At 42.4% G+C, this 14,266-nt stretch overlaps 1 protein-coding gene across 2 annotated transcripts in view; it reads left to right on the top strand.

Annotated features, from left to right (window-relative positions):
• Window positions 1-14,266, top strand: part of supt3h (SPT3 homolog, SAGA and STAGA complex component) — a 364,405-nt gene that overhangs the window by 308,230 nt on the left and 41,909 nt on the right. For both annotated transcript variants that reach the window (XM_055635557.1, XM_055635558.1), the window contains exon 11: window positions 5,683-5,793. In XM_055635557.1, the coding sequence (XP_055491532.1) occupies window positions 5,683-5,793 (111 nt within the window). The remainder of the gene's footprint in view (window positions 1-5,682; window positions 5,794-14,266) is intronic.

The following is a 14,266-nucleotide window of genomic DNA, read 5'->3' as shown; positions in this document are numbered from 1 at the left end:
GCCTGGAGCTGGGGCGGCGGAGACCTGGAGCTGGGGCAGCTGCCCGGAGCGGAGACTGTGGGACCCGGAGCTGGGGCAGCGGCCCGGAGCTGGGGCAGCGGCCCGGAGCGGAGACTGCGGGACCTGGAGCTGGGGCGGCGGCCTGGAGCTGGGGCGGCTGCCCGGAGCGGAGACTGCGAGACCAGGAGCTGGGGCAGCGGCCTGTAGCTGGGGCGGGGCGGCGACTCGGAGCGGAGACTGCGGGACCAGGAGCTGGGGCGGCAGCCCGGAGCGGAGACTGCGGGACCAGGAGCTGGGGCGGCGACCTGGAGCTGGGGCGGCGGCCCGGAGCGGAGACTGCGGGACCAGGAGCTGGGGCGGCGGCCTGGAGCTGGGGCGGCGGCCCGGAGCGGAGACTGCGGGACCAGGAGCTGGGGCGGCGACTCGGAGCGGAGACTGCGGGACCAGGAGCTGGGGTGGCGGCCTGGAGCTGTGGCGGGCCGACTCGGAGCGGAGACGGCGTTCCGGCTTTCGGCGGCGGCGACATCACCACGGAGGTCCGCTGGACTGGAGGGCGGCATCTCCGGCCTGGATCGATTGCCTCAGTGCAGAGGGAGAACAAGGAGGGAAGAGACGGAGACTAAGACTTTGCCTCCATCACAGTGAGGATGTGCTTGGTGAACTCACTGTGGTGGATGTTTAATTTGTGTTTATTGTATGTTTTGTTTTTATTGGTTCTGTGTATGACTGCAGGCAACATAATTTCGTTCAGACCAAAAGGTCTAAATGACAATAAAGGAATCAAATTCAAATTCAAATTCAAATGACATGGACAAAAATGTTGGTGAACTGATTCATGTTTTCAGATGATACAAAAATAGGCAGAGTTGTGGATACTGCGAATGGATATCAAAAGATACTTTAGGATATTTATCAATTGGCAATATGAGCAGAGAAATCTAATCTGGAAAGTTTAAGGTATTGTACTTGGGAGATCAAATGTAAGAGGAAAGTAGACAGTGAATTGCAGAACACTTAAGAACATTGATGTGCAGAGGGATGTTGTGGTGCAAGTCGGACGTTCCCTGAAATCAGTGAGAAAGACTAGTAAGGAATGCGAATGGGATACTTGCCTTCAGCGATCAGGGCAATATGTGAGCTGGATAGGGCACTATGGAAAAGTTTGGATAGGCCACATTTGTAGTATTGTGTACAGTTCAGGTTGCCATGTCACAGAAAGAACATGGAGGCTTTGGAGAGGATGCAGAAGAGCTTCAAAAGGATGTTGCATGGTTTGGAGTGTATTTAACCCTAAGGGAAGGTTGGACAAACTTGGATTGCTTTTTGTGGAGCTTTAAGTCTGAGGTAGATTTGATAAAAGTGCATAACATTATGAAAGTCATTATTGTCAGTCAAAGTCTTGTAGATAGTCTAAATATTTTTTTCAAGATGGAAATGTCAAATACTGCAGTGCATAGAGTAACGAGAGAGTGAGAAAGTTCAGATGAGATTTGGGAGGCAACTTTTTTTACATAGCAAGTGGCAGTTGCCTGGAACCTGTTGCAAGGGGAAGTAGTGAATCAGACATGATAGCAATATTTAAGGCATTTATACAGACACATGAATAGGCAGGGAAAGAAGGATGAAAAAAACATTAATACTGCGAACAGTACAGCACAGGAACAGGTCCTCCGGCCCACAATGTCTGTGCCAGACATGATGCCAAGTACCTTTAACAGTTTTTTAAAAATTGTCTGAAGTAATTTCTCATGATCAGGAACAATCAATCAATTATAGCTTGAGGACCTAATCAAATTTGACCCGTGGCAAATCTTGGCTGAAATGGAACACACCTGGAATAGAGATTAAGATGTTGTCAAGTCCATGAATGTGCCATGAATAGTTTTGGGCTGCGGTCTTTTGGTGAAACCTGAAAATGATCCTCCAAACCAAAAAGGTTTATTTATACCATTTGTGCACTATTCATATTCTGGCAAATCTATCTGTTTTCAGATGACATGGAAAAGTTTAGCTTTTATCTACTGCCTCTAATAACCTCATGATGCCTAAAAACATTGAAGGACTTGGAAATGTAGTAACTGTAATATGTAGGGAACGAGGCACCACGAAGTAGAATCACATAAACAATGATTACGACCAGATTATTTATTTGTGGTGATGCTGGTTCAGGGGTTGAAACATTGGTTGAAACACTATTTATTGTCCTATTGCTCTTCAAAATAATGAAGTGTAATCTTCATTTTGGAAATGGTTCTCTGTTTAAATTTTGACCCAAAAACTCTTTAACGGCTCATTAATACCGCTCAGCAGTTGCAGCTAACTTTGTACTTAAGTTTTTTGGGGGCAAAATTTGATGTTCTTGCTGCTAAGAAACAAAAGTGCTCTTTTACATCTATCACATGCATAGAATGTAGGTGAAGTTTCCATTACATGCAAAGGTCACTGCACATTCAATTCTTGACTTGGCTTGAACAACTCTATAGGGACCTTTCTGTGTTGTATAACGCAATGCCACACGACTCATTGCCACACGACTCATTGCTAGCTGGAGAAGTTGATGGGTCAGCAAACATATGTATAAACATGGTAGGCGTTTTTTTGTTGGTCACTGAATTTCAATGATACTGACAATGCCAGGATTTAACATCCATCGCTGATTTCTCCTAAAAAGTCAAAAGTAGTTAAGCGTTAACCAATGCGGCAGTAATTAAGCGTTAACCAGTGGTGCAGTGAATAGAGCTGTTGCCCATCGCTCCAAAAACCTCAGCTCAATGCTGATCACTGGTGGTGTCTGTGGTGGAATTTGTACTTTCTTCTATGACCCTGTGGGTTTCCTTCAGGTGCTCTACTTTTCCCCCACATCCCAAAAATGTGTGGAATGGTAGGATCATTGGCTGTTGTACATTGCCCTTAGTGTGCAGACAAGTGGTAACATTTGGAGAGGGGTTCATAGGAATATAAGGAGAATAAAATGGGTTGGGATGGGATTGGCATAAAAATGGGTGCTTGATGGGATGGACATGGTGGGCTGAAGAATCTGTTTTCATGAACTGGAATTCCGTGATCCTAGAAGAACTGTTAGTGGGCCTGGAATCAGATGCAGGTCATCTTGTGTAAGGAAAACAAACTTTTTTCTTGAAAGACACCAATGAGCCAGATGGATTTTTGCTTGGAAGTTTCACTGTTGCTATTTCTGAGACAAGCTTCGTAATTTCCAGATTTTGTTAATGACTGTAATTTAAATATCTAGACAGTTCAACCCTTAGTTCCTAAATTAATAGTCCAGAACATTGGCAGCCAATCTAGGATCGTAGCAATTGCACCACCATGCCCTTAATGTAAGCCCCTAAACTGATGCGCTGTGGCAGCACATCACAATTCACAAATGTTTTATATTTGATTGTGAGAAAAAAAAAATGAAATATGCTTCTCATTGGTTTATGTAACTTTATCTAGAATTATATAACCATCATTTTACAGAGGTCATATGACATCATTACTTTAAATGAAATTTAAATATCTTCTGTGGATAATTAAATTTGAGCACTTTCATTTAAAAAAATATATTTTACTTTTCACTTTTTCAGGGTGAGCCATTGGTCGTGTTGGAAATGATAGCAAACCTAAACTTAACTAGAATATTCTCGGAATGTACAAAGTTTACTGGAAAGAATCAGACCCACTTTCATTGGTTCTGTGTGCCGGAAAGCTAAATCGATCAATATAATTTGAGCAATTGTAGAAGAGTAATTATATGTGTTGTTCTACCCCCAAGATAGTTAGAGAGCATTAGCGTGACTTTTTTTAATCCAGCAGTGATAATTAAACAGAACTGCATAAGAAAATAGTCTGGAAATGGTAATCAACCAGCACATTCTCTTTAAAGCTAGTACCAAGGCAAGGTTTCTTTTTGTTAGCCAGGCTTGTCACAGAAGGTGCATTGATCTACTCTTTGTGTCATATTCATAGGAAAAGGGAAAAAAATGTTAGGCCTAAGTGTATATCATTTGTGATGCTTAATATAAACATCTCTTTGAGGAGAAACTTTGGAATGTTAATCTTTAAAGGAAAAGCTTCTGTTATTTTCCCATCAATGTAAAATGTATTGCATTACTGAGAGGGGAAAAAACTGGGCTAATAATGCTTTTGATTTATGGATCATGTATTTCTGCAAGTAACTAAGAGGAAGACCATTTGTATGATTTATTTTTAATTTGTGTGATCAGACATTTTTCTCGGGAACAGCTGTTAAATTGTGCATAGTGAAAAATCTAGAAACGCGTGTAGAAACATTGGAAATGCATTCATGAGGTTTTCTTCTATTCGGAGAGAACACATTTACTATTTCATTGCAAATGATTGAGAAATATTATTTCATGGCCACATTTACATTACTGCTATGGAAATTAATGAGATAAATTCGTATGCTGACAACTAAAGTACACTTATTCAGCCATCTTACATATAACCTTTTTTTTAAAGTTGTACAATATTAGATGAATAATATGAATTAAGCAGACAGTTATATCTGTGACAAAGTACTCTTGAACTGAAAAATGACAGGGTAGATTAATTTTAGAAGGAAACTATTGTAGTAACCAGAATTGTTACGAGTAGTAACCGGAATTGTTATATATAAGAGGGAGTTAGATGTGGCCCTTGTGGCTATGGAGAGAAGGGCAGGTACAGGATACTGAGGTGGATGATCAGCCATGATCATATTGAATGGCAGTGCAGGCTCGAAGGGCCGAATGGCCTACTCCTGCACCTATTTTTCTATATTTCTATACTTCTATAATGGGCCAAGCTTTTCCATTTACAAATGTTGGTGTCATTAAAATTGTAAATACAAGATTCTGAAGATGTTGATTCAATTTTGTTTAAGATACCCAAGGTCCTCACCAAATATTATATTCTTTGTGTGCAACCCTACACATTTAGTATTGATGTGCCGCACAGCATTGCAGGCATCACTTTCCAATTTATTTAATTTTCAATACAACACATGAATGCACTTTTCAGCAAAGATCCACAGCTAGAAATCATGAAATAATCAACAACCTCAAATGTTAATGATGTTTTTTATCTCAGAATTCTGTCTCTGCAGTTTTTTTAGTTTTATATCAGGCTCGCGAACCCTGCTGCCCATCCCTTTAGCTAATCTTGTAGCAGTGACGCCAGTTGTAGCATTCCTGTGAGTGCTTCAACTGGCACTGGATAAACAACATACTATTTTCCTAGTTGGCATCGTTAAGTAAGACTTCACATAAATTGAGGAATTAATCCCACTGCTGATGATCATTGGTTTTGCTTTACCCTGCAAATGCATTACAAATACAGATAATTTTATATAACTCTAAATTTGCCAATCATTTCCAATTAAATAAAGTACAAGGAAGTACAGTAGTTAAACACTACAACTTTCTTCTCATTTTGTAACTAAAGGTTAGGCATTAAAGTGTTATTGTATCATATAAAAATGAAGAAACCAGAAAATTAATTTGATGCTTTTTTTAGGGTTTTTTTACGATCCATTCCTCCATCTATGTAAGAATTTATTGAGACTTGAATATATTCAATTTAATAAGCTAATCTTGTTCATACTTCTATACTGTAGGTCTTTTATCTGAGGCTGTCTTGGTGTTTTTGATTTAGTTTAGAATTTATGATTCTATGTTACAGAGTGCTGCAGCTTGTGGTCTGGAGACTCACAGTGATGCCATCCAGCCCAGCCACATCAGAGAGGTGATCCGACGGTACAGCCACAAAATTGGCCCTCTTTGTCCATTCACAGTACGTAATAACAGTGCTATAAAAAGATATATTTATATGCAGGAGTGTCTTTAGTTTTAAGTGGTCAAAGTTCGAAGTATTGAAATTGTTGTGAGCAATTTGTGGCAGCTGCAATTTTCTTGGGGAAAAAAAAGTTAATGAAAATCTCTTAGGATTTAAATATTCTCTCTTTCTTGGCAGTTAAAGCATTACTAAATACTCTTTTCCATTGCAGTTCATGTGTTTTATATTATTTTAGAATCAGCATATAGCTGCTGCTACAAATCCTTTGTTGAGTGTTAATGTATTGCATGGACGTTTATTGCAGATTAACTGAATGAGCGGACCAAGTATCAAGAAAACATTATGCACTTTTTGTATATGCTCACTTTACATTTGGCTGAAAGCTCAACCATGATTTTGTGCCAGAACTTGATTGAACTTTCAGTTTATTATGAAAATGAAGAGTTGATCAGCTGAATTGGGCATATTTTTAACTTTCTGAACTATCAGTTGCCTTCTGACTTTGGTTGGAGGATCTCAAGGGCCTGTCCCACTTGGCGATTTTTTAGGCGACTGCCGGCATCATTGACTGACTTATCAGGTCACCAAAAAATGTGCGGCTTGACACGGCAGTGACACGGCGTGATGGCGTATGACGCAGTGACGTGCGGTGAGGTCAATGGCTGGGGAGGCACTGGCTAGTATCAGTGGCCCGGCCCTCCCTGTACTGATCACATGTATGGAGCTCTGGCTGGGAGGGAGGGATAGAGAGAATGGAGAGAGAGAGAGGAGGAGAGAGAAGAGAAGGGGGAGAGAGAGAAGGGAGGGAGAGAGAGGGAGAGATAGCAGAGAGAGAGAGAATGGAGGGAGGGAGAGAGAGGTGAGAGAGATAGAGAGAAGGGGGGCAAAGAGAGAGAATGGGGGGGGGGAGAGAGAGAATGGGGAGAGAGAGGGAAGGGAGAGAGGAACGATGGCACGTTATAACCCACAGCCGTCCCATTCTGACCGCAGGCCTGCTTGCAGTCTTCTAAGTTGGAGTTTGTTGGCTGGGTCATTAAAAAATGGAATGTTATTGTATTCAATGAAGTTCAAATTAACCATATAGAAAGATAAGAATAGGAGATGTATCACCGATTATAATTACTGAGCTTGCATTTTGAAAATGTCTTCAGTTATTCCAACATCAAAAGAGACTTTTCTGGGACAAAAGGTAAATCAAATATACTACTTAAAATATTAAATATTAACGTAAAATATACGTTAAGTAGTATTTTCACCACCAATTTTCATTCTGCACTCAAATTTACTTGGACCATCTCCGACATCTCCCTCCCCTTTCTTGATCTCACAGTCTCCATCACAGGAAATAGACTATTGACTGACGTTTATTACAAACCCACTGACTCCCACAACTATCTCAACTACACTTCTTCCCACGCTGCTTCCTGCAAAGACTCTATCCCCTACTCCCAATTCCTCCGTCTACGCCGCATCTGCGCCCTAGATGAGGTGTTCCATACCGGGACGGTGCCATACTTGGTCGGTGTGGGGGCTGCAAGTCGGCTGCCCTGCCAGCAGCGTGTTCGTTATTTCGGCTTTTTTGTGGGTTTTTTTGTGTGTCTAATGTTAGTTTGGGTGTCTCTTGGTGTGTCTTGAGTGGGGGGTGGTGGGGAGGGGACAGGGGGGAACCACTTTTGGTCGCCTCCTTGACGAAGAGGCGACTTTTTGCATGTCGCCTCCCTCACGGCATAACACCTTGGATTGGAGCGGCCTTTCCCAGAGTCGGGCCCAGAGCATCGGCAGCAGGCGCAGCGTGGACTTTCCATTGCAGAGCGGCCGAGCCCTTGCTGGAGGTCACCAGAGAGGAGTGCTCCGATCACTGGCTTGGTGTCGTTGACATCATGGGACTGTGATCTGCGGAGCTTCTAGCCATGGGTGGGGTGTGGACTTACCATCCGGAGTCTGGGATCCCTCGCCGGAGAAGAGCGCCGGCCTGAGGCCTATAACATCCTGAAGCCGCGGTGTCCGATAGGAAAGTGCCGAGTCGTGACCTCCAAGCCGCGGAGTGTGTTTGTCCGTCCTGACGTCGGAGTTTGGATCATCCCGACGAGAGGGCCTGTCTATCCAGCCGTCCACAGCGGCGACTACGGAGGGTTTATAGCCCCGACCACGGGTGAACAAGGAGGAGGACTGGCTGAACTTTGTTGCCTTCCACCACAGTGAAGAATACTGTGGTGGATGTTTGTGTTAAATCTTATTGTGTATTGTTTGTTCTTTTTAAGTGTATCACTGCTGGCAAATTAATTTCACTGCACCTTCGGGTGCATCTGATGAATAAAATTGACTTTGACTTTGACTTTGACATCCAAGATGCCCTCATTTTTTAAGAATGGATGTTCCCTCTCCCATCATAGATGAGGCCCTCACTCGTATCTCCTCGCCACACCATCAGCCGTCGCATACAACACATAATCCTTCGAAATTTTCACCATCTCCAACGGGATCCCACCACTAGCTACATTTTCCCATCTCCACCTTCCGCCTTCCGCAGAGACTGTTACCTCCACAACTCCCTGGTTAACTCGCCCCTTCCGACCCAAACCACCCCATCCCCAGGTACCTTCCCCTGCAACCGCAGAAGATGCAACACCTGTCCCTATACCTCCTCCCTCAACTCTGTCCAGGGACCCCGACAGTCCTTTCAGGTTAGGCAGAGGTTCACTTGAACCTCCTGCAACCTCATCTACTGTATCCGTTGTTCAAGATGTGGTGAGACCAAACGTAGACTGGGTGATTGCTTCGCGGAACACCTTCGCTCAGCCAGCCTGAACCTACCTGATCTCCCAGTTGCCGGACACTTTAATTCTCCTTCCCATTCCTACACAAACCTTTCTGTCCTAGGTCTCCTCCATGGTCAGAGTGAGGCTAAGTACAAATTGGAGGAACAGCATCTCATAATTCGCTGGGGCAGATTACAATCTGGTGGTATGAATTATGATTTCTCTCACATCAGGTAGCCCCGGCCAAAGATCCTATAGCGGGCAAAGATAGGCTTCTCCTGCGAAATGCAATGGGCTGGCGTGTAGTATGCTACGGAGGGGATCCTGTGCATTTTTCCCCACCCATTTTAGTAACCGGAGCCTACCCGACCCGACCCGACTTGCAGTGTAATCAACGTTGCGGGGGAACAGTTTGTGTGTGTGATATAATAATAATAATAATAATCCATTTTATTTGTATAGCGCTTTTCAAGGACTCAAAGTCGCTTAAAGTCGATATAAGGTTAGATCCATAATTCTGTCAGTTCATACTTCTGTTAATTCTTGTCAAGAATAAAATTTGACTCTGGTCATTGTCTTTTTTTATGTTTTTTAAATCATTTCTTTTTAAATGGCTCATAAGCTGTGTTTGAGTTGATTTTGTAGTAACCGGAACCTACCCAACCCGACCCGACCCGACTCGCAGGGTAATCAACGTTGCAGGGGAACAGTTGTTATGCGTGATATAGGGTTAGATTCATAATTCTGTTAGTTCATACTTCTGTTAATTCTTGTTAAAGAATAAAATGTTTATAAACACACATACATGAATGTGATATAAATGTATATAATCATATAACACACACAATTATATTTCTTCTGATTTTTATATCCAATGATGAACTTTATTTCAGACTAGACAAGGAACATTAAATAATAAACATTGTAAACCTCCCCGCAACTTCACACACACTAGGCCCTATCCCACCCCTCAACTCTCTCCCCCCCCCCCCTCCCCCCAGCACTCCCTCGCCTCTCCCCCCCCCCCCCCCCCCCCCCCCTATGCATGGGGTCACCCTACAATGTCTCCCCCCATCCTACGCAGTGGTCCACAACCCCACATCTCTCCCCATGCTCACTGCACCCCGGACCCTACCCCACCTCTCTCTCCCAAAGATCTTTTTGCGGAGCTCCGCTATAAGATCTTTACACTCTCCCTCCCCCGGCCCTACCCAACCCTCCTGCGCCACCACTACCCCACTTGCACTACTCCCCTCCTCTCTCCCCGCTGCCCCGGGCCGAGCACCTCCCTCTCCCTGCTGCCCCGGGCCACGCACCCCCTCTCCCCGTCCAAGTCAGAAGATACGGGAGCGGAGGCGGAAGCAAAGATCCGATCTTTGGCCGGAAGCAAGATGGCGGAGCAAGATGGTGGAGGCTGGTTGCTAAAATGGGTCCTATAATCATCCATGAATCTGCCCATGACCGTACTACGTGTTTTGCATAGGAGTAGGCCATCTTGCTCTGCTATAAGATCTTTGGCCCCGGCATTCCCCCTCTCTCTATCCCTCCCCCACTCAAATCGCACTAGCATCTTGTTTTCACCCTATACACAGCTAACAATGACCTGTTTCCTTTGTCATCGTTACTTTTTTGCATATCTTTTATTCATTGTTCTTTATCTCTCCACATCATTGTCTATATCTCTCGTTTCCCTTATCCCTAACCAGTGTGAAGAAGGGTCTTGACAAGAAAAGGCACACATTCCTTCGCTCCAGACATGCTGCCTGTCCCGCTGAGTTACTCCAGCTTTTTGTGTCTATCTTCGGTTTAAACCAGCATCTGCAGTTCCTACAAATTTAATACATTTACTAACAATTCCATTCAAAAATGGAAACGGTTATAAAAAATTTAGACTGCATTGGTTCTGGTTTGTAAATAGAGAAAACTTATGAACCACAATTTGTATGTCAAAATGATTCAGAATTGCAAAGTTTACATTCCAATAAGGCTTCCAAAAGGTTGCATTATTTAAACCATGCTTTAAAATAATGAATATTGCATTTTTATTATTTCCTCTTAAATGTTTATTAACAAAGAAATTACAATAAAATCAGAATAGGTGACGACATACCTTGGCCTCCAACCTCCTGCCAGCCTGGCCTTATGAAGGGTCAGGATATTTGCTAATGCAAATCCTTTTGAACATTAAACTTTGAGCAGGTGTTCATGCCCTTTTGTCAGACTGCGGATTAAATTACAACAGGAGGTTTGACCCTCACCTGTGTGCACTGGAGCTAGCTGTGTTGAGCAAACTTAATGTCCCACTTTCCGGGCTCATTCAATCTCTCTGGAATTGATTGCTATTGGAGCATAAATTCATGAACAAATGGCTGGGCCATATTTCTGCCTGTATTTATTTATGGTGCATGTCATACCACTGCTTGGTCTAACAAATGGTGCACCTGGGCCACTTTATCACCCTTAGAGTGCATGTCTTTTGTAAAACAGTAAATACCAGAAATGCTCAGTAAGTCAGACAGCACCTACAGCGAAAGAGAAAAACAAAGTTAATATTTCAGGTCAATAATTGCTCATCAGAACAAAAAAAAGAAAATCAAATTGGAGAGAAGGATGGGGAGAACAAACAGATAAGGTAAATACCAAAAGAGATTGCGATTGATTGGCACAGGGACTTTGATGAGCAAATTGTTGGGCTCCATTTCTGGCAGTGTTTGTACCTGGTGCACGCTACACACTGCTTGCCAAACAAATGGTCTGACATGCTGCAAATTAAAAAGGCTTTTTTTTAAAAATATAGTTGAATTTGATCATTTTCATTGCAACAGATAATTTATCCTGAGCATTAGATTTGAATTTTTTTAATATTCCAGTTGGAGCATTGGCAGCTGAAAAGCTGGCAACAAATTGGTATCAATTTTAAACTGGCATTTGAAAAGGTTTGAAGAAACTTCCTGCCTGACTTGCTGCCTTAAGGGCAGATAACCATCAGTTCAAATGGCTGACCAGAAGATTGCCTAAGTGCAATGACTGCAGAGACCCTAACCAACATTTTTGTTTTGAGTGACCAAGTTCACTGTTCAACATTTAAAAGGGAACATTCAGAACAAGAGCTGGACTAGACTAATCAGCCTCTTGATCCTAATTCACCACTCATAACATCATAAGTGAGACGGCCTCCAGATGACCTTCCTGCTCTCTTCCCATTGCCATTGACTCGGTTACAGTTCAAGTGAACTTCAGTCCACTCGTTGGATATATTCACTGGCTCTGATTTCGCAACTCTTTGGGATAAAGCATGCCACATAATCCTGGCCCTTGAGAGAAGAAATTCCTCCCTGCCATCATCTTAAAAGGCTGACCCATCACATTCGCTCTCCTTCTGTCCTCGATATAGCCACTAAGAAAAACCTTTGCTCTATATTCACTTGGTCAAATTTCCCCTCAGCTTTCTAATCTCCAAAGAGTATCAGCCCAACCTCCTCATCTTGTCTTCATACATCAATTTAATGAACCTTCTCTGCACTGCCTCCAGTGCTAATAGATCCTTTCTCACATTTTCCCACATATTCTCTTTGCAACATCCTGCCCACGCAGGGATCAGCGAAACAAAATTGTTATTGTTTGCATTGAATAATGCAGAGTAGAATGTGGTTGCAAATGTAATCTGAGTCATTTATTTGTAAAGCTCATCTGAAGTCTTATGTTAATCATGATATCATTGTCTGGATTAAAAACATTGTATGCTTTTGTTTCATATCTTTGCTGACTCCAAAATCATCCCCCCTGTAACTGAAAGAAGAGCAATAACTGCAGTCATGGTGATGTGAGCATACCATCTAAAATTGTCACATCTCTGCACTGGTAACACCATGAGAATGGGGCTGTGGGGCTAGGTAGAAAGGAAGGCAAAAGTCAAATGAAAGGGGATGAAGTGACTTTATTTTGCAAAGTTGGTTATGGTTTAAGAAAAAAATTAAATGCTCTAGAATGGTACCCAATTATGATTTTAATTAAGCAATTATGTTCATATTGTATAAAATAAAGTTCATCCCAAGTGTCCTGTAGGTGGTGGAATGACTGGGAATGTTGCTAGATTAGGCTATAGGTAAAATTAATGGAGATACAGTATATTCTCTGTGTGCCAGCATAGACTTGATGGGCCTCCATTCTTATTTCATGTAAATGTGGAAAAATGTTGGAAATCGTGAAAAAATCAGGCAGCAACTGTGGAGAGTGAAACAGAAGTAATATTTTGAATCAGAGCTGGAAAAGTAAAGACACAGCACACTTTAAATCACGATAGTGAGGGTGGAGGGAATAAATACAACTTCAGTGTTAGTGTTCCTCAAAGTTTATGATAACTAAATAGCTTTATATTCATCATTGACTTTTATATCCAAAAAAACAAACATTTTGCACCAAATCCATGAGTTGGTCAGTGTGAATTCTTAAACTGTATAGATATGTATTCGTATAAATATTTAGACGTATATATCTACACAAATATATATATGTGTGAATATATATATATAAATGTACCAATGTTTAGAATATATTTTTATTGGTTAAAATATAGCTGATAATAACACTGACATTTTACACTAATGGATTGCATTCTTGATTTTACTTGAATTTCTTCTCCTCCTCCCCCCCCCCCATCTTTAATCTCAAAGAATAATACAATCTGTTTCTAAGTACAATATTTGCAGATATGGTAATCAGATGAACACATTGGCCATATCTTCCATTTCCACAAAACCAATAACTGGCTGCTTGACCTTTGACACAGTCTTTCGGTGAGAGCCCAACCTGCTGCACACTGCACAGCACAGGATGTCCTGGCCCAGGCAGCCAGCTGACCTCTGGACCATGTTTGAAGCTCATGAGGCCTCGCCCCTCCAGACTGGGTTATCAAAGTTGTCAATATGATCGGAGCTATTGAATGTTTGTGAATATGATAACGTTCACATGAACAAAAAATACTTGGGGATAGGTTTCAAAAGTAAAATTATTATAAAAAGACACAATATTAAATGCTTCTTTAACATTCAAAATACTAAGAGAAACATATTCAACTTTAAAAATCAACTCCAAACATTGAAAGTAACCAATAAATAATGACCGGTCTTCCCTGCCTTTCTTTTGGCAGCCATATTCACCCACTTGTTTGAGTAAGAAATGCTCTGCTGCAGCATGTCCAAGCTGGTCGGCTTTGCTTCAGCAAGCAGCAAGGGAGCTGAGTTCAGTTCTGATAAAAGGCCATGGGTCTTTATCTTTTCCTGGCCTGCCGAGTATTTTGAAAACCTTTTTTCCGATGCAAGGTGACATAAGATCGAAAGGAGCTTTGCAGAATGTACCACCCAAGGGGGTAAGAACTGCAGCAAAGAGGCAGCAAGTGGTAGAGAGGAAATAACAAGTGAAGCAGTGAGGAACAGCAAAGAGGTATTGAGTAAAGCAAAAATAATCAATATAGCGGCATTAATAGAATTAAATATTTTCAGTGTTTGTTCTTCTTGCATTTGAGGCAGCAGAAGTCTGCAGCAGGGTGATGCCATCCAGTTCGACATCCGTTGGTGCCCGCCCTAAAAAGCCGTGCTATGGGTTGGCGCAAAGCAGCGGCACTGCTGCTAACTCTGTTTGTTGTCGTTTGCCTGACTGAGGTCGGTTGACAGGGAGGATAACATGAGCCCTTTATCAGTATCTGGCAATGA

Source organism: Leucoraja erinacea, chromosome 5, assembly GCF_028641065.1.
Source record: "Leucoraja erinacea ecotype New England chromosome 5, Leri_hhj_1, whole genome shotgun sequence".
NCBI classification, from domain to species: Eukaryota; Metazoa; Chordata; class Chondrichthyes; order Rajiformes; family Rajidae; genus Leucoraja; species Leucoraja erinaceus.
Note: the sequence above shows the minus strand (reverse complement) of the source record. Positions and strands in the feature narration are given on the sequence as shown.